This window comes from Rhagoletis zephyria, unplaced genomic scaffold (assembly GCF_001687245.7).
Source record: "Rhagoletis zephyria isolate East Lansing unplaced genomic scaffold, Rhagoletis_zephyria_1.1 Rzeph_scaffold_02400, whole genome shotgun sequence".
Classification (NCBI taxonomy): Eukaryota; Metazoa; Arthropoda; class Insecta; order Diptera; family Tephritidae; genus Rhagoletis; species Rhagoletis zephyria.
The window spans coordinates 25,431-43,949 of record NW_016159484.1 but is presented as its reverse complement, the minus strand read 5'-3'; the positions used below and the strand labels follow the sequence as shown (position 1 = coordinate 43,949).

General features: G+C 36.2%; 1 protein-coding gene across 1 annotated transcript in view; it reads right to left on the bottom strand.

Annotated features, from left to right (window-relative positions):
• TrpA1 (Transient receptor potential cation channel A1) overlaps positions 1–18,519 on the bottom strand; it is a 44,571-nt gene that overhangs the window by 11,370 nt on the left and 14,682 nt on the right. The window contains exons 5-8 of the mRNA XM_017621255.1: positions 12,188–12,376; positions 5,703–6,512; positions 3,812–4,126; positions 3,569–3,679 (exon numbers count right to left, since the gene is read on the bottom strand). Coding sequence (XP_017476744.1) covers positions 3,569–3,679; positions 3,812–4,126; positions 5,703–6,512; positions 12,188–12,376 — 1,425 coding nt within the window. The remainder of the gene's footprint in view (positions 1–3,568; positions 3,680–3,811; positions 4,127–5,702; positions 6,513–12,187; positions 12,377–18,519) is intronic.

Below are 18,519 nucleotides of genomic sequence, written 5' to 3'. Positions count from 1 at the left end.
GGTGCACGAGAAAGTCTTGTGCTTAGAAATGTTATATTAAAGCAGCAGCTTGTGATAGATTCGAAGTACATATATATGTACATATCGTTGCCTTAATATAGAAAGGCTCTATCTCACAAAATAAATTTAAAATTCGTTTTAGCTAGTCAGCGACGCTGTGAGATAAGGCCTTTCTATATAATCATAACGATATGTAAGTACGTAGCTCGATTAGAGCAACCAGCAAACAATAGACGTTTTTAGACAATAAATTGACAATAAAATTGCAGTGTAAACTTTCAATCGTCGCCTAGTATAGGAATGTAGGAATAATTCCTATAAAAAAAAACTCACATTTATGGTGAGCAATGGATCTGGTCTCCAATTGGGATCATTGAGTGTCAATCGTTTTTTTGCAATTTCAGCAGGGGATTTTTGGAATGGATGAAATGAATATTTTATCTGAAATTTAATCAGAGCTTATGCGTAAATGTTTGAGTAGTTAAGCTTCGTTACACTAAAACTAAAATGGTAACCTATACTAATGTATTTTAAAATTAAAGTTTTCCAATCTTGGGATTCTTAAAATATCTGAATATAATCGTAAGAAATCTCCATAAATCTCCATAAGATTTTGTATACAGAAATTTACAAGTACTTAATGCCTTCTACGTGCTACGACATCAAGGGTTAGACCCATTTTAGCTGCATGTTCACCAAGTGGCAAATGTTCAGTGCCCTTGGCTGTTAATCTGGCTATATTTTCTTCACCTCCTTTGAAAACTCTGAAGCCAGTAGGCTGTGAAAAGTTCTGCCAAAATCTTCTTCTTCGAATATGAAATCGATCCAACGGTGACTTGATATCGTTATGTAATGAAATGTTGGACATCCCGATGAGCACTCTTTCCATGGGCTGCTTTGACACCCCGGACACTTCGCCCGGTCCTAGGTCCCGCTTATCCCTAATACACTAAGGGACATCGTAAGTTATGATAGGTTGTAATGGGCTATAATGTACTTCAGGGAATTGACGTAATCTTTCTCGCTATGGACATACTGTGCCCTCTGCTTTCTCAGATTTTTACAGTCTACCGAATCCTAACTCGTCTATCATACGAGTGGGCAGGGTCGCCCCAATGAAACCTAAAGATTTCAGGCCTATAACCACACTTCATTCTTTCTAAAAACTCTAGAGAGGCTTATTGATGAATATATTTAGTGGAACATATAAAAATGGCAACCCTCTCTTTGCATAATCCGTGTATTGGCCATTAAGGAATACACGCTCGGATTTTTGTCGTGATCGAGAGAGCTTCAACAATGTCTGTCTGGGGTCTGTTGTTAATTAACTTTTTATGGTGGTGTGCAACCGCGACTGGTGGATTTTGTTGGGCTCCTTTTCGAAAAGAGAACAGTTATAACAGAACTAGGGGGCGGCTCCGCAACTAAACACGTGATGAGCGGCACTGCCCTGGAGTGTTCTCTCCACTCTATTTTATTGAGCGAAGGGAATTATGAATAAGTTCTTTAGCAAAACTTGTATGTATGAACAGTTTTTAATGTACATCGTTAAGTTGCAGTTGGAAAAAAAAATGAAGATGAAAATCTGAATTTTAAAAATTCGTATAGCAATCAGAAGCTGCAATAAAATAAAACAAAAACTAAGAGCTTCCTGGTTCTGTTTATAAAAATGTTTTATATGTTGACGATTTTTGAGAGCCAAACTGACGATTTCTCACTTCAATGACCTGGAAACACTGCCACAAGTCCTGAGTGAATTATTACAAAACGCACTCCGCCTTGTAAACATCTGCTCTAAGTAATGTGGAGTTAGCGTCAGTCCTGCCAAAATCGAGATGGTCCAAGTATAAAATGCCTCTAATCAAACCAGGAGGGAGATAGAAATTACTCACTCAACCGAGGTCCAATACTTTGGAATTATAATAGACAATAAACTTGAATGGAAGCAAAATATCGAAGACCGCACCAAGAAAGCCGCGGTACTGGCTTGTATGCCTGTGAGACGGCTATAGGGAAAATGGAAAATAAAACCATATACTGGTTACCACTGGATGTAAATCTGCCACCGCCAAATTTAGGGCCAGCTGTAGTGCGGCAAAGTTGAATGCGATCCAGCCATGGAGATACCTCAGATTCAGACACGCAAAGGTCCTTGAAACTCTACCAAATAACCTTCGATAACTGGATTATACCACTGCTCCACTGTATTTAGACAACAATTTCTCTATAAGAAGCCCAGACAGAAATTAATGAATAAATTGATAAGGTACAATAATTTTCTTTACGGTGGGTGTAAGTCTTTCACTAGCTAGCCCCGTGGAAGTTGGCATATTCGACGGAACGGCTGTTTAAGAGACTTAAAGAACTGCAGATCCTTTTTGCGGATCGGGAAAATTACACTTAAAGGCGCATGAACCACAACAGCTCAGCTCATTCTATTTTTTTGCTCGCGTAACGGAGCATCGATTCAGTCATTATCAATTGCGGGATTCAGGTCAATACCATCTTGTCAAAATTTAACCGTGCTGTGGACATCAATCATCAGGTGAGGTTCTTAAACCTTCTCCAAATTTGTGCATCTTCTGGTATAATTCTCGAATGCAATTCCTATCGGCGAAATACGAGTTCATCTTGGGCGGAACATACGGAGGGAGAAACATTATCGAATTCCTCACAAAGCTATGCTCTCTCGGAAGTGTTTATTGAACGTGACGGAATGGGAAAATTAGTCCAAGTCTGTAGACAAGTAATTAGGTCCTCGGATTGTTGAAATATCTCTCTAAAACACTGGATGAGTGTTATCTCCTGAATACAACATAACCGATTAAAAATCTAGTTTTTCGATTTAGAGACAGTAGCGCGGACTGTCTGATTTTATTTTACTGAGATCTAGACCAACAGGCAGGGTCTTGGTGACGTCGATCGGTCTCAGTGTATTACCGCAGGATTCATAATGGAAGTTGAACTTATTAACTGTGGGACCGAACACACTTTGTCCACCCCAGCATTGATGTCGTCAAGCACCATTTTTTGTCGAGCGTGGTGAAGATGTTCGAAAACTCTTTTTTTACCACAATAATTAGGGCTGTTAATTTTTCCTATCGAACTTGAATTTCTTAAGATTTTATTGTAAATTTTAAAGTGTTTGTGACTTATGAAAAAAAAAATAATAATAATCGGTTGCTTTGGGTTAAATCTTTTGAAATGTACTTGCTTCGCTAATAAAATTGATAATGACAAACATTTTGTAATTTGATCCTTCAACCGTTATAATTTGGTCCGTACATCTATGTTGGAACTTTTTAAAGTACTTTTAATCATAAAACTAAGAAAGCTAAGTAAAATTGTAGCCATGCATTTGTAATTTAATTACTCTTATTTAAAAAGCTTAGGGATATAAGTATGTAGGTTGTTGTAAAATTGCAGGCAATAAATCATAAAGGCGAAACACGGGAAGTAAAAAAGTTGCAATAAACATGCCGCAGGCAAGTGGATATAGAGGCAGACTGGTAGGCAGGCAATCAGGCAAAAGTATCCTAGTATAGTTGTTGGCACATGCTCTGCTTACGTTTAACGCCGGCAACGGTGTCGGATTCGAATGAACTATCGATTCACCGGTTTTCTCATCCAATTTCGCGTACATGAATGGGCATTGCAGAAAGGAAAACGAGTACTTAATCTGCATTATATGTAAAAAACGTAGCAAATTTTTTATATCTTACGAATATTTTAAATTGTTTAAATAGTAAAAAATTAAGCGCCTCAGTAATTTGAAAAAGTTGTAGAGAATATTTTAAAATCGAAAACTTACGTAAAAGCTCTTTGAATCGCGTTTGCAGTTCGCTTTGGTTATGCACTTATCCAACACAGCCTCGAACACTTTGGGCATTGAAGCAATTAATGCCAGTATAACGCAAGGATATTTGTCGGAACGCAATGCCATTACCTCGTTAGCGCGTTCCTCATGTGTGACCATGGCGAGTGCGGATTCGGGATATTTGTAGTAGATAGCATAATCGATGGCACTCATATCCATATAGTTGTAAAATAGTTTGCATCCCATCGAAAGCAGCACCGATATGGCATGCGGTTTATTCTCCATGGTTGCCAGATGTAGGGCGGTATTCTGAAAACGAGAAAATATGTTAAGAAAAATTTAGCAAAATTAGCTAAATGATTCTCTTGGGCGAGGAGATATTTTCTCTCTATGGAACTAACCCATGGCGCAATAAACAGGTGAAATACTAAAACAGCTTCCTCACTTTATTTACTGACATTCGGTTGCGTTTTAATCAAATTTTAAAGGCAATTTTCCAAATAAGGCAGTGTCAAAATCTTTCTTCTCGCTCTAATTGCTTCTCCTGGTATAATTCCGCCAGGAACTAACCCTTCTATTTCAGGGACAGTACCTCCACTTTAAAAGTAGATCCACATTACGGAGGCTTTTAGCAACGTACTACGAAACTAGAGGGTGCAGAGTCAACAGGGGCACCCCACAGACGGGAGTCCTCTCTTTGCTCCTAAGGGTTATAATAATTAATAATCTGTTGCAGCGCCTAACAGTGGATGGCCAGAAAGTATTTGCGTCTACAGAACTGCAAAATCGTCCGTTCAGGGTAAGTACACCCACATATTATACGATCTATTAGCGACCTCTATCGCTTCGCTAGTTACCTGGTTAAAATAAATTTAGTCTAGATGTAAAAACGCTCTGACTGAGTTAGTTCTCTTTTACTAGGCAACATAAAGTGTCGACTCTCTTGACACACATCCCAATATGACGTTCCTAATGTAATAAAAAAAATAATGTTAAGTAAGAAGTAATTCCCAACAGCAAGCTATTCCTTAAAATAGGTATCTCAAAATGATTCTCTCCGACGGCTGAACACTGGATATATGCATACTAGCTGTATTTGAAGAAAGCAGCTGGTAACCCTATTCAAAAAACAAAGCATTATTGCGCACCTAATGGCCAAACCCTTTCATTTGGCATTCCACATTTTTAATGCAACGAACGGTGTGGATCTTATAATTTTTTAGACAGGTGGCAGGACCCTATAGAAATTCTAAGCACTAAAGATAATGATACAAACTATATTAAACAAAATTTGTAAATAGGTGGCAACCCTACTCAAAATAATAACATTTTTTGTACATGCGAAGGCCATACCTTTTCATTTGGTGCCTCATTTTGTTATCCAACGAACAGTAATTTTTAAACAGGGGGCAACCCTTCTCAAAAAAATAATACGTTATTGCACCATCTATTCTAACGAAGTCTCAAAATTTAGTGCATCACTATTGCGACTGCAATTGCGCCACAAAGTATGCTGCTTTAGCATGTATGCTGCTATAAAAAAAATTTAATTATAGTAATTTTCTTAATAAATAGGTAGTAACCCTACTAAAAAAAATAAATAAATAAAACATTAATGCTTATATTGAGGCTAATCGCTTTCATTTGACATCTAAATTTTTGTAATCTAACGAATGGTGCGGATCGTATATTTTTTTTAGACAGGTGGCAACCCTATAGAAACTCTAAATACCAAAGTTTACTCTTCTATCGATACAGCACATATTAGGCTTCAAGAACCTCGGCTTTTCGGTCCATATATCAAAAGGAAATTGTGACATAAGCATTCACTAAACAAGGCCCACATAAACTTTCTACTTTAAAATTATTTTCCAGCCATACTCACTCCATCCTTGTCCACCTGATCGAGCAGATGTGAGTGCACGGAATGCAACAACTCAATGGTCTGTGTGTAGCCCGACATTGCGGCCAAATGTAGAGGATTACGTCCATTATGATCTCGATGCAAAAGCGCGCCTCTATTCAGCAATAACTGTACCACACGCGTGTGACCCTGATGCGAGGCGATATGTAGCGGTGTGAGTCCTTCGCCATCACTTTCGTTGATTATAAAAGAGCCCTTCTCCGAATCGAGCAGCTGTTTAACGGTATTAAAGCGACCATAGCGAGCAGCAAAGTGTAATGGACTTTCGTTGTTGTTATTTTTGAGGTTAATGCAAGCGCCCAACCGTATAAGATTCTCTAGCGAGCGTATGTGACCATCACGGCTGGCGTAGTGTAATGGAGAGCAGCCAGATGCGTCCTTTTCGTTAAGCAACTGCAATAGTTGAGAATGCGATTGCTTTTTGTTCACCTCTTCGGCAAATTCCGGCAAACGGCCACCATTCATAATCACAAAATGCAAAACATTACGTGACGATGCATCCTTTACATTGATGCTAGCACCAAGACGTATAAGCAGATGCACAGTTTTCCAGCCACTACGCGATGCTGCCAGCAAGATCGGTGAGCGATGTTCCTTGTCTAGCGCGTTTATGTCAGCACCCTCCGTCACCAGATACTCAACAATGTCCGGGTGATCGAACATGGCGGCGCAGTGAAGGGGCGTCATCTTTTGCACATCGGTGCAACTGAGGCAAGTGAGCTTCTCCGATGGTTGCATGCTGAACATGAGCTGGACGATTTCAATGGCTCCCTGGAAAATTGAAGAGTTTGTTAGTCAACGCAATGCAAAGCGGAATAAAATTATGGAATTTTTATTGGCTGAAAGGGAGTGTGGCACTGTGGCGGACTTGGCACGTTGTTATGTAAGTGTCTATATGTATTATATTTTCCAATAAGTATGCTAATAAACAAATATGTATGCGTATGTATTGGGGTGGTTCGAATCGGTTTTTCCAAACCGGTTTCAACCGTTTTTTTTTTTTAAATATTTTTAGACATTTGTTTTGAAACCTTTGTTTTTCGAATACCAACTAAATCGGTTTTGTGCAATCGAATAAGCAGGATTTTGAAGTAGTTTGTGTACTGTACACCATAATATAAAATTTCCGAATATTAATTTTTTTTGGAAATTAAACTAGAAATGTAGTATTAATTTTATATCTGAATAGATTGCGATCACCCGCTTCGCTGACGAGTACAATTAATTTCAATAAAACTCAACATACTTCAAAACGGTCAAAAACATAGGAGACTTTGAAATATTTTAAACCCTCTTCACAATATTGTCAAACTAAATTTCCATTGCTTTGCTCCCTGAATTCAAGCCCAATTAGACTTTTTAAACAGGTAGCAACCCTCTTACTTGTAGTTTAGAAATGAATTCTTTTAAAAACTAATTAAATTGATACCCACATTGTAATATTTAATTAAAATTAATAAATAATTTATGATACACATTCCAGTTACCTAATTCCTTTAATTCATGTAAACGCAGATTTTTCAAAGGGGTGACAACCCTCCTGCATATAGTTTACAAATATACCCTTTTTAAACCCATTTCGATTGATACCCATGTTGTAATAATTAAATTAAATTAATTAAATTTATGTTTTAATTATGTGGCAACCCTTGTAAAACAGCTCAATAATATTCTAAGTGTTCAAACTAAAGGTTTCTTAACAACCTTTGTTTTGGCTCCCATATCTAAATTTTCTAGATTGCAAATAATTAATTTAAATTCGAATTTGCAAACAGGTGGTAACGCCTTTCAAAATATTTTCAATCTACAACTTTTTTAAAGCCTCCTTCGTCTTACTACGATATTGTAATTAACATTTCAAATAAATGATTCCCTTATTTTAAGTTAAATTTGATTTTTTCAAACAGGTGGCAGCCCTCCGCCATTAGAATGGAAACGATTTTACACACATATATATTTCCATACCAAGTTCCAATACTATATCACAAATATTGTCAGAGATATGTAGTGCGAAAATTTCCGTTTGAATGGAAGGTGCCACACCCCTTTGTCTAATGGAGATAAAGTCTACACTATATTATTAAGTTATTCTAAATGAGACCAGTGTGCAAAATTGTATGACGATCGGTTGAGTAGTTAAAGCGTGAAAGCGTAACAAGCAAACAAACTCATTTTCGCATTTATATTATTAGTAAGGATAAGGATAAGGAAGTAAGGATACTGGTAAATTTTCCCCTGCAGAAAATTACTTCAAAAATAAAAGGAAAACCGAGAAGTTTTTTTCACTGTTTTTGTTGTACCAACTTAATAAACTTTGCCTAAGTCATTGAATCGACTACATGTCGTTTTAATTCTCATCTAACAGCAGGCTCAGGAAAAGAACAGATCCGACGGGTTTGGGCTGTTGGGGGAGGGATGCTAGATGAGCTGATGTGAGTGGCCATCTTATTCAAACTAGACTGCACAGTTTAACATGGTACAATATCCACATGGGAGTTGTGTCAAAGTATCGCCAGCCTAACGAAGCAACTCGAACTCTTCGTCTTCGGTAGGTGGCATTAGTCTCCGATAGTGGAATTCACGGCATGAAAGTTGACGGAGGTGCTGTTTGATTCTTGATAAATCTCAAAAAGTGAATTTCGTGTGCTGATTAAGCATTAGTGTTAGCGTAAAAAATCCATAAGGGAAACCAAAGGATTGCTTGATAAATCCTATAAGGATTCTGCACCATCAATTGCAATGGTTGAACAGTGGTTTGCTGAGTTTCATTATTGTCCTGTTCTGTTCCATCAAGGCAAGACACGGGCACACACGTGTGTTGTCATCATAGAATAAGTCCATCAATTGGGCGACGTACTCCTACCGCATCCACTGTATTCGCGAGATTTTGCCCTCAGGGAATATTTTCTGTTTCCAAACCCAAAGAAATGGCTGGACGATAAGAGATTTAGGCCGAATGAAGAGATCATCTGCACGACAGAACTGTCACCGCGGAATTGGGCAATGCCTTTGACCGGCGTAAAGTGAGCAGGAGCACCCGCAGGGAGGCGTCCTTTCTCTGGATAGTCCTGATAAACCACGTCCTGGAGAAGTTGAAAAGGAGAGGATACCAGGTTATTGCCTACGTGGATGATGTGGCGCTCATCGTCAGAAGTAAGTTCTTGGACATTCGGTATGATCTTATGCTCACAAATAGGTCTGCTCGCTGCAGACTTGCTATAAACTCTGGAAAGACAGAGCTCGTACTATTGACCAGGAGTTAAAAAGTGCTTCATGCCCAGCTTCCCTCAATAGGGGGTCTTTCATTTGTTCGCTTTCACAGGGCCAAGTTATAAGACATTATCTTGGACGGGATTTTATCATGGCAGACAAATTTTGAGGAGCGGTGGCTCTTTATTGCTGTAAAAATGCCATGGGGAAGAGATGGGGCCACTCTCCAAAAGGGATATGCTCTGGCTATATGAAACCACAGTCAAGCCAATCATGTTATATGGGCTCATTTTCGGTCGGAATTCTTTGGAACGATTTTTCTTGTAAGGAAGCTAAAGGACGTCCCTCGTTGGAATCAGCTATAATATTTTTCTTATGACCGACTAAGAAATTTTCATATGGAACCAAAAGAAAATGAAAATAGTGGTTTTATTGGATACATTCTAGTATACTATACATACATACATACATATGTATGTTTAAGTTATTCGAAAATACCCACATTTTTCCACTAAGAATCATTGTCAATAACCGACACTTCGCTACTATTTACTGACATCAAGTTTTTTAGAAGAATTCTGCTTAGCTTCTGTCACTTTTACATAGCGACATGCGATGCTCAAAAATGTTGCAAATATAATTTACTACGTACATACAAACATACATGTAAACAACGTTTGTTGCCATTACATATTTACATACGAAGGAATTCGAGTAATTTTTGGTTCCGCGTCAACAGAGCGATTAGGGCAACTTCCCAAATAATTGGCTTAAGAGGCAAAATAGCGAATGTTAATATGGCGAAAAACATTGTTGGCCGCAGTATTTTGGCATAGATGTGGAGATGGCTGCTGGTGTTCCTTTCGTTTTGCTATTTTTTCGCGGTGGTGTGCAGTCTATTGTCAGTTATTAATGGCAGAAAAAATTCCGGTGAATATTTGAACAATGTGCCTACAAACATAGTATGTACTGAAATTATTTCATGTTTCTGTAGCTTACTTTTTTACTCATTACTCAAAGGTTACGACAGCCATGAAAATGCCACTTTTTTATATTCCGCTCATTACTGACAAATCAACAAGGCAGTGGGGCATCTAGGATTTTACTAAGCAGGTGATTTTTAATTTCATCACTAGTGTAACCAGATGATCACAAAAAATTAAGCTAGAGTGACTTAAAAAAAGCTTAGAAAAAGTTAGATATGTATAGTGAAAAATAAGCTAGAAAAGTCAGCACTTTTATGCTGAAAAATTTTACAGCACTTATAAATATGCAAGTGAACGGAACCTACTCATTAAGATCATTTTTTGAATTTTTTGCCCTTAACAAGCTTTTTTCTGATCTCTTAAAGCGATGGGCCTTCCGTTTCCGACGCAGTCAAATTTAACTTTGTTCCATACACACCGCGATACGTATGGTCCGAAAAAAGCGCTAAGGCTAATTGGAAATTTCACTGCAAGATTTCTTAACATTTCTATAAAATCGATTTTTTTCTCAGAGTACTAAAAAAATGAAAATTACATAAAGATAGAGTAGCATATGAAAAAGCCCAAAAAAACACGAAGCTAGACCTACATTTTCGTGGCTGGAGCAAATATATAATTGCAAATCTAGCATCAAAAAGACTAACCTGGTCACACTGTTCATCGCCTATTAGATTTTAACACAGTTATCAAGAAGTAGGTTTAGATTGTTCGTACCACAGAGGATTTTTCTCTTGCCATTTATGCGAACTGTGCTTATCATGGTTTTAACTCAGCCCTAAATGCAGCTTGTGCTGTAGCTGGCATCAAAAAAATTCATTTTTTCATTCAATTTTTAAAAATATAAGAATACGATATCGATGTCAAGAAAGCACACATCAACAAACGCCAAAGAAATAGCTGCAACGCAGACACTAGCAGCATTGAAGATTATTATAGAATTAAAAGCATTATTCCACTCATCGTTACGAACGTATTTAACTCAACTTCAGAGTCCTTTTATCAAAAAAAAAAATCTGTTTTTGAAAACTTCGGTATTTTGTTTCCAAAAATGCGTACAACTTCGATAAATGCCAGAAACTTTATGAATGAAAATAAGTTTGCAAATGTGGGGAAAACGATCGGGTGGTCGGCATTTCAAAAACCTGTTTGATCGAAGCTGTAAGTTCGACATTCAACTAAAATATATTTTAGCGATATTTCTTATTTGTCTGCATTTTTGCAACAAGGTTACATTTATATAATATATTTGTACTTACGTACATATGTAGAAGCAAAGGCAATGTTTGCTATTTACTACTGTTAGACTGCCCGAAAGCTAAATACATATGTCCCCATAATTATTTTTAATGTATTTGATTTTGTTTGCCAAATCCAATTAAAAAGTTCGTTTTGTCTCTAGCATGTTTCCCGGCGTTACATACAAATATATGTGCATATATACTCAATTATTCAGTTACATGTCGTTTAATGTCTCTTTAATCAAAGTATCGTTATTCGCAGTATGTGAACGAATTTCTTTTTAGACTGTAGGGAAATTGTCATGTTTTGCAATGACACAAAAAGCGCCGAAAAACGTCAATTTAATATTGGATCGTAGATTGTGGATCTGTATACAGTTTGTCATGATTAGGTAATTTTTCCAAGTTATTTTTATTTTTCAGAAGGAAAAAATTTAACAAAAAATTTACAAATCTTTTGCATTTTCTTCATTTGTATTAAAGCTCGTTCTTTTGCCAAAAAACCAAGCTACTTACGATGAAAATCGATTGGGAAAATAAAAAACTGCAATCATTTTTTGTAGTATGAAATAGAAGCATGAAATAATGTTACTCATACGCCATGGCGCACATGACCTTTCTCATACCTACTCGTACATGGCGTATGAGTAACATTTTCCATGTTAAAGTCTGATTTTTTTTTCATTCGCAATGCAAACTTCACATGAAAATATCTTAGAAAAATTATCTGATCATTATAGCGTCCCTACAGTGTTATTGGTCGAAATATATGTATGTATTAGAAGTTCATTCGTGGCTTCTTTTTTAAATTCTTCTCATATTATCTCAATTAAATTCCAAACAATAAGCTAATTTAGTTTAAGTCCGTTTAAGCCTTAAAATCTTCTCGATAAATGTTTCATTAGAAAACATTTCTGAGAAAATTAATTAAGCTGAAAAATCCTATCGTAATGACATTTTTTTTCTGCAGGACAATACACCGCCACTTACTTCACTTCCCTGCTCGACTCACCTGTGCGCACGCCAAATGCACTGGCGTTGAGAGATCATGTTGCTGTGTAGAGATTTTCGCGCCCGACTTCAGACACAATTCTACCGCTTTAATGTCACCACCATGGACGGCCGAGTGTAGCGGCACATTGCCCTCGGAATCGTAAAAGGATATCATTTCTTCGCGCGGGCAGCCACGTTGTTCACCCCACTGTGGAGAGAGAAAATTATGATAAATGCAAATTGTTTGTGAAAATAGGTATTCAGTAAGCGTGTAGTTGCTGTGATAAGGCGTGCGTTGAACGCTTTTGATTTAATTTTTTATTTTTTGTTGTAAAAAGTTGTGAATGTGCAATGATAAAAATGGTTGACACTCGAATCAAGTTTTCGATTAACAAACCTTAGCACACTTAGCACAAATACTTAAAGATTAATCAAAACGATAAAATCATAAAATTTTTAATTTTTTTAAGCTTTGATATTTGGATAATGATACTAAATATTGGTAAAAAAATCACTTTAACGCTTATGAATTAATTGTTTTATTCGTATTTTTTCCATCATAAATACTACATCAACTTTAACGTCCTGTCTCCACAATTGCTCGCGTTCGATTGAGTCATATTTATCTATGTGCGAGCAAATTGCACCATTTTATATTTATTCATGTATGTATTTATGTACATACATACATATACAAGCATAGAGGAAATTTGATAAGCCGAAATCGTGTAATGACTGTTGACATATGTGTGTATGTTTGTACACTAAGGTGGTCAAAAAAAAAAGTTTAAAATGTTAAGCTCTTACCCTCTGGGATTTCTCTAAATGGAAAAAGAATAACCATATTTTTTTGGTAAAAAAATGATGTTTAAAACTGCCTCAAAGCTCATGAAGACTTCTTCATATATTTTATATGGAGAAAACACTTGAAAATCAATATTTTTCGGTCGGAAATCTCTGTTTCTCTGCAGCAGACTACCAATAATAATACCCAATTGTTTACTTTACCATTTTTTAGTACTGACAATTTTTTATGGTTCCCCCCATTGCATTTTTGCGGGTCTTTAGGGGACCTATAAAAAAATAGTTGATATTAGAAATTGGTTAAATAAATAATTGGTGATTGTTATCGGAAGTCTCCTTAAGAGAAACAGAGAAATCCCATGGAAAAATTTGATTTTCGAGAATTCTATACCATTTCTACGAAAACGTGTTTTCCCCCCCATAAAACGCATGAAAACTTTATCAGCTTTGAGGCAGTTCTAAATATATACTTTTTTCTAACAGAAAAATACGGTTTTTTCTTCATTTAGAAGAATCGTTGTTGGTGACAGCTTAACATTTTAAACCATTTTCCCCGCATGTATTTGGACCACCCTATTGTACACACATTCATCCGTTTGCTTATTTCTTCAAAGGACAAGGAATATTAGCTGAAGTAAGAAACTTGCATTTAGAGGCGGAAAAGAATGTAAGACGTGTGGCGAAAATTAAAGCTCATTAAGGCTTTTTAAACAATAGAACATCTTGCTACATTTATGTACTTAAAGAAATGCACAAAATAAGTACAAATTACAGATTGCAATTTTGTGGTACTTTAAAACCAATCGATACAAAACTCTACAAATTTTACTTTTTTTTCTACTTACGCACGCCCAAACCATTATCCTATAATCATGTCCCAAAATTGCTTAACGTCGATAGCAAAAGAAAGAACAGCTGGTACGTGAGTTGGATGTGCCTGAAATGCTGGTAGGAAGAAATTTAGGTGACTAACGGAAGGTTTCCAAATGAGGTCGGATTCCTGTAAGGTAAAGCGCGGCGACCTCGACACCGATGACCAGAATATACTTAAATAATGGAAGAAAAAACACTTTTCCTACCTATTTAATCAAAGCAGCCCTGAAAGTAGTGAAAAATATGGACCAAAGCCACAGTGAAACACGACGGACCCGATGGCCAATCGCCAGACTGTGACGAGGTTTGAATATAAATTTCAGTTCTTTGCGCTAACGACCTCCTAGATGAGCTATTCAAGTACGAAGAAGTGTGTTCTGCCCACCGTAAGCGCCAAATACCGCGGGATCAGCATCTTAAACGTCATGATTAAGGTCTTATCGAGCGTTTTATATGAAACCGCCAACGAGCTTATCAGCGTGGCTTTAGACCTGGTGAATCCACCATAGACCAGGTAGTCAAATCTTGGAAAAACCCGCGAAAAGCGAAACGATACTCGCCATTTATTTGTCGATTACAAAGATACTTTCTGCCCCGTCAGAACTGGGAAGCAATTCTCCGACCCACAATGACTGGCATATGCCTATGATATCGACATCATCGGCTTGAACAGCTGTGTTGTTAGAACATTTTTATTTGAACTATTGCTGTTTTATAAATATATTGATTCTTATTTTACTCGACAAGACCTACAAAAAAAAAAAATAACGCATCCTAGATATTTCTATAACTTGATTCTATCACCGCTGCTGTTTTGTGTTTATGGACATGCAACTATTTTTTCAACTAAATTTGGCAGCACGGTGGTAAAACTTCCGCCGCGCTAGAAAAAATTTTCACCACACTGTTGAACTTTGAAAACTCTTGTAAAAAATTTTGCAATGTATATAAGAAAAAGTAAAGAAACAACTGTCAAAAAAACTACGAATTTCTGAAACACTGCTATAAGAACACTTCACAGTTTTTTTTTTTTATAAAAACGAACCCTTAACTCGCGTTAATGGCCTAGCCCGTAGGCATAAAGAAGTTAGAAAAAGGTTTTAACGATTAAAATTGTGTTTTATAGTAATCACAATTTCTTCAGCATAAAAACTTCAAACAAAAATTCGCATACATTTTCACAAACGCCCTTTTAACTAACTGTCGTTTGGTACCAATATCGAATGTCCTTAATACGTTACTTACCGTTCATAGTTATATATTTTTTGAATAGGTGGCAACTCTTAAAAACACGAACATAATGGCTGCATTTCTTTATTCATTCTGAACGTTTGGAATAAACTTTTTTGTTTATTTATTCTTTAGAACGTTCCTGATGATATGTTGACGTATATTTCAAACGCATTCTGTTTATTCCGGCTGTGAAATGGGATTATCCGGAATGTATAAAGAAACGCAGCCATTAATTAATTGGGCTTGATGCCCTTATTGTGATATTTTACTGACTATCTTATTACAAACAATAGATTTATAATTACATACGTGGCAAACATTATAAAAAAAAAATTTACCCGAAGCACGTCTGTAGATCAATCCCTTTCATTTGACCCTACATTTTAAAATCGAGAGAATGGTGTAAATCTGATGCTCTGCACGAAAAAAAAAAATTTAACAGGTGGCAACCCTTCTCAAAAAATAAGACCTTCTTCCTTGTAGATGTAAAACCGTTTATATGGCCCCTCATTTTTTAAAATTGCGCGAATGGTGTAAGTCTCATGATTTTTAAGCAGGTGGCAACGCTATTTAAAAAAATTAAACCTTCTTGCACATCTAGAGGCCCAGCCCATTCATTTGACACCTGATTTTCTTTTAATACAACGAACGGTGTAGGTTTTATAATTAAAAAAAAAGGTGGCAAGCCTTTACAAAAAAGCCAAACCTTGTTGTACATTTAGAGGCCAAGCTCTTTAATTTAGCACCTCAGTTTTGAAAATTGAATCATCGGTGCAGATATGATGCCGTTAACAAAAAAAAAGCCTTCATGTATTGTAGGTATACATACATTAGGGTGGTCCGAAAATGCATGTGAAAAACTAAAGTCAGAATTTTTATGCTCTCACCTCCTAGGATTGTTCCATACCGTAAAAATATACCCCTATTTTGTTATTTTGAAATCAAAAAAATATTTAGAGGTCGCTCAAAGCGCCCAAAGTTTTCCATGTATTTTATATGGGTATATAATTCTTAAATTTCAATATTTTTCTATCGGAAAACTCTATTTATCTGCAATTGATTCCCAATAATAATACCAAATTGTTGATTTAACCATTTTTTCATCGCAACTATAATTTATAGTTCTGCCAAAAACCCATAAAAACCCCGAAAAATGTAATGGGCAGACAAATAAAATATCGTTAGTATTAAAATATGGTTGAATAAACAGTTGAGTAATATTATTGAAAGCCTCTTGAAGAGAACCAGAGTTCTCCGTTCGAAAAATATTGATTTTCAAGAATTCTAGACCGTTTCTACGAAAAGTTGTTTTTTTCCCATATAAAAATACATGGACAACTTTGAGCGCTTTGAGCGACCTCTAAAAAAAAAAATAAAAGGCAAATTTTAACTTTTATTTTGGCCTTGAAAAAACAAAAAGTAGAATTAATCTGTATTATTTGCTCAAAGTGATTAAAGTTAGATTTTTAAAAGTCATGAAGGAATGAAAATCTACAATGAGAGCTGGGTTTAATGGTACCTTTGAAAAAGCTATGTATATAGCATAATTTTTTATAATACCTTTTTGATGTCAAAAATTTTAAAATAACTTTTATTTTCAGTCTCTGCTTTTGGGCGACCTGAATGTTCGGTCACTTGCGCTGGTACGACTACAACGGAACTCAGTAAACCACTTTTTAACCATTGAAATTGATGTTGTAGTATTTGTCAAGCCTTTTCGTAGTTTCGATAATGGATTTTTACCCAAAAAAATAATGCTTAATCAGCACACGAAATTCACTTTTTTCCATTTTCGTTAAAAATCACGAGGTTTTCTGCTTCCAAATGGCTGTCAAACACAACCTAATTGGCGCAGCTTGCTCAAAAATTTACAGCAGAGGGCGTGAGAATCGCCATCAAAGGTACTGAGCGGGAAATTCAAAAAGTCACTGACTTAAAATTGCCTTCGTATAAACGCAAGTACAGCCAACGATCCGAGAATTGAAAGGTTTGCATAGGAGCTTGCTAAGTTTACCCTCTTCACTCTCTGGTCATAGTTTAACTGAGGCCAACTTACTTAGTGTATTGCCAATTATGAACTTTCCACCACTTTTTTAATGTTAAATGATATACTAAGAAGCTTGAATGTATACCTTTTCGTTTATGAATCCAAAAACCCTATGACATTAATCAAAACTACACCAAAGTAATTGCTTTGAGGAATATAAAAAGAATGTTCCAGGTGCTGCGAGTTTTGCTTTAAAGTGTTGACAAATTGCATAAAATTGTTTCCATAATTTCATTAGGCATCCTTATTGCTACATAGAATAACTTTTCTCGTGTATTAAGACAAATAATTTCCTGTTTTTTGCAATGTACATAGCGAAACCTGCAAATCCGTTTAATTTGCTTACTAAAATTTTCAACCCTGTAGTACTATCAAAACTTTTACAAAAACAAAATACATATCGCACAGAAGTAATGTTGAAGTTGCTTGTAAACATTTAAACATCTTAAAGTTTGATTATGGGAAATTTCATTTGCATTTTAGACAATCACAAAAGGTACGCTTGTAAGCGTAGGACGGAAGAAAGTAAGCTTCAAAGGCCAATTGGTAAACAGTAGGTATGTAGTATGTATGTACAAATGTAGCAAGAGATAGACAAAAGTTACGCTAGAGTGGAGGTCAGAAGGCATAGAGAAAGCAAATAAAATTGCTAAACTTGTGTAGTACTAATGGTATTACTTGTACATTTGTTAGTATACAGTATATGTATATGTAACCAGCCAAACTCTGTAGATCTATCTTAATGCGATAGAATGAACCGGTATATTCTGGGCCAAACCGGTCTGGACTAAGCCCGTTAGGAGAAACCAGTTATTTTAGGCTACACTAGGCTGAGCGCGGAAACAAATTGGGCTCAATAATACTGGGCAGTCAGTCGCAATAAACGAGCGGGTGGTGCGCTGAAATATTACACAGCAACTAAGATTTAGGGCGGATTTCTCAAATTTTGTTTTGATAGAATGTGTTTGACGTGCAGATAAATTTTAAAACCCCCTAAGTTAAACTTAACTACAGAAAACTCGATTGACATTTATACGCGAAATGGTCCCCCGTAGGCTTAAAAGAAATGGGTGGTGGTAAGATGCCTTTGCTTAGGAGATGCTAAAATAGAGTGTAGAGTCGAGGGGCCGCAAGTATACAGACGCATAACTGTATATTTATGTTAATACTAAAATCAAACTTTACCATACTATATCAAAGTTGTAAACACAACTAAAAGCGATTAAATGCCTACATACATATGTAGCATTGACTAAGTGAAAGTAGCGGGTGATTTTTTTGAGGTTAGGATTTTCATGCATTAGTATTTGACAGATCACGTGGGATTTCAGACATGGTGTCAAAGAGAAAGATGCTCAGTATGCTTTGACATTTCATCATGAATAGACTTACTA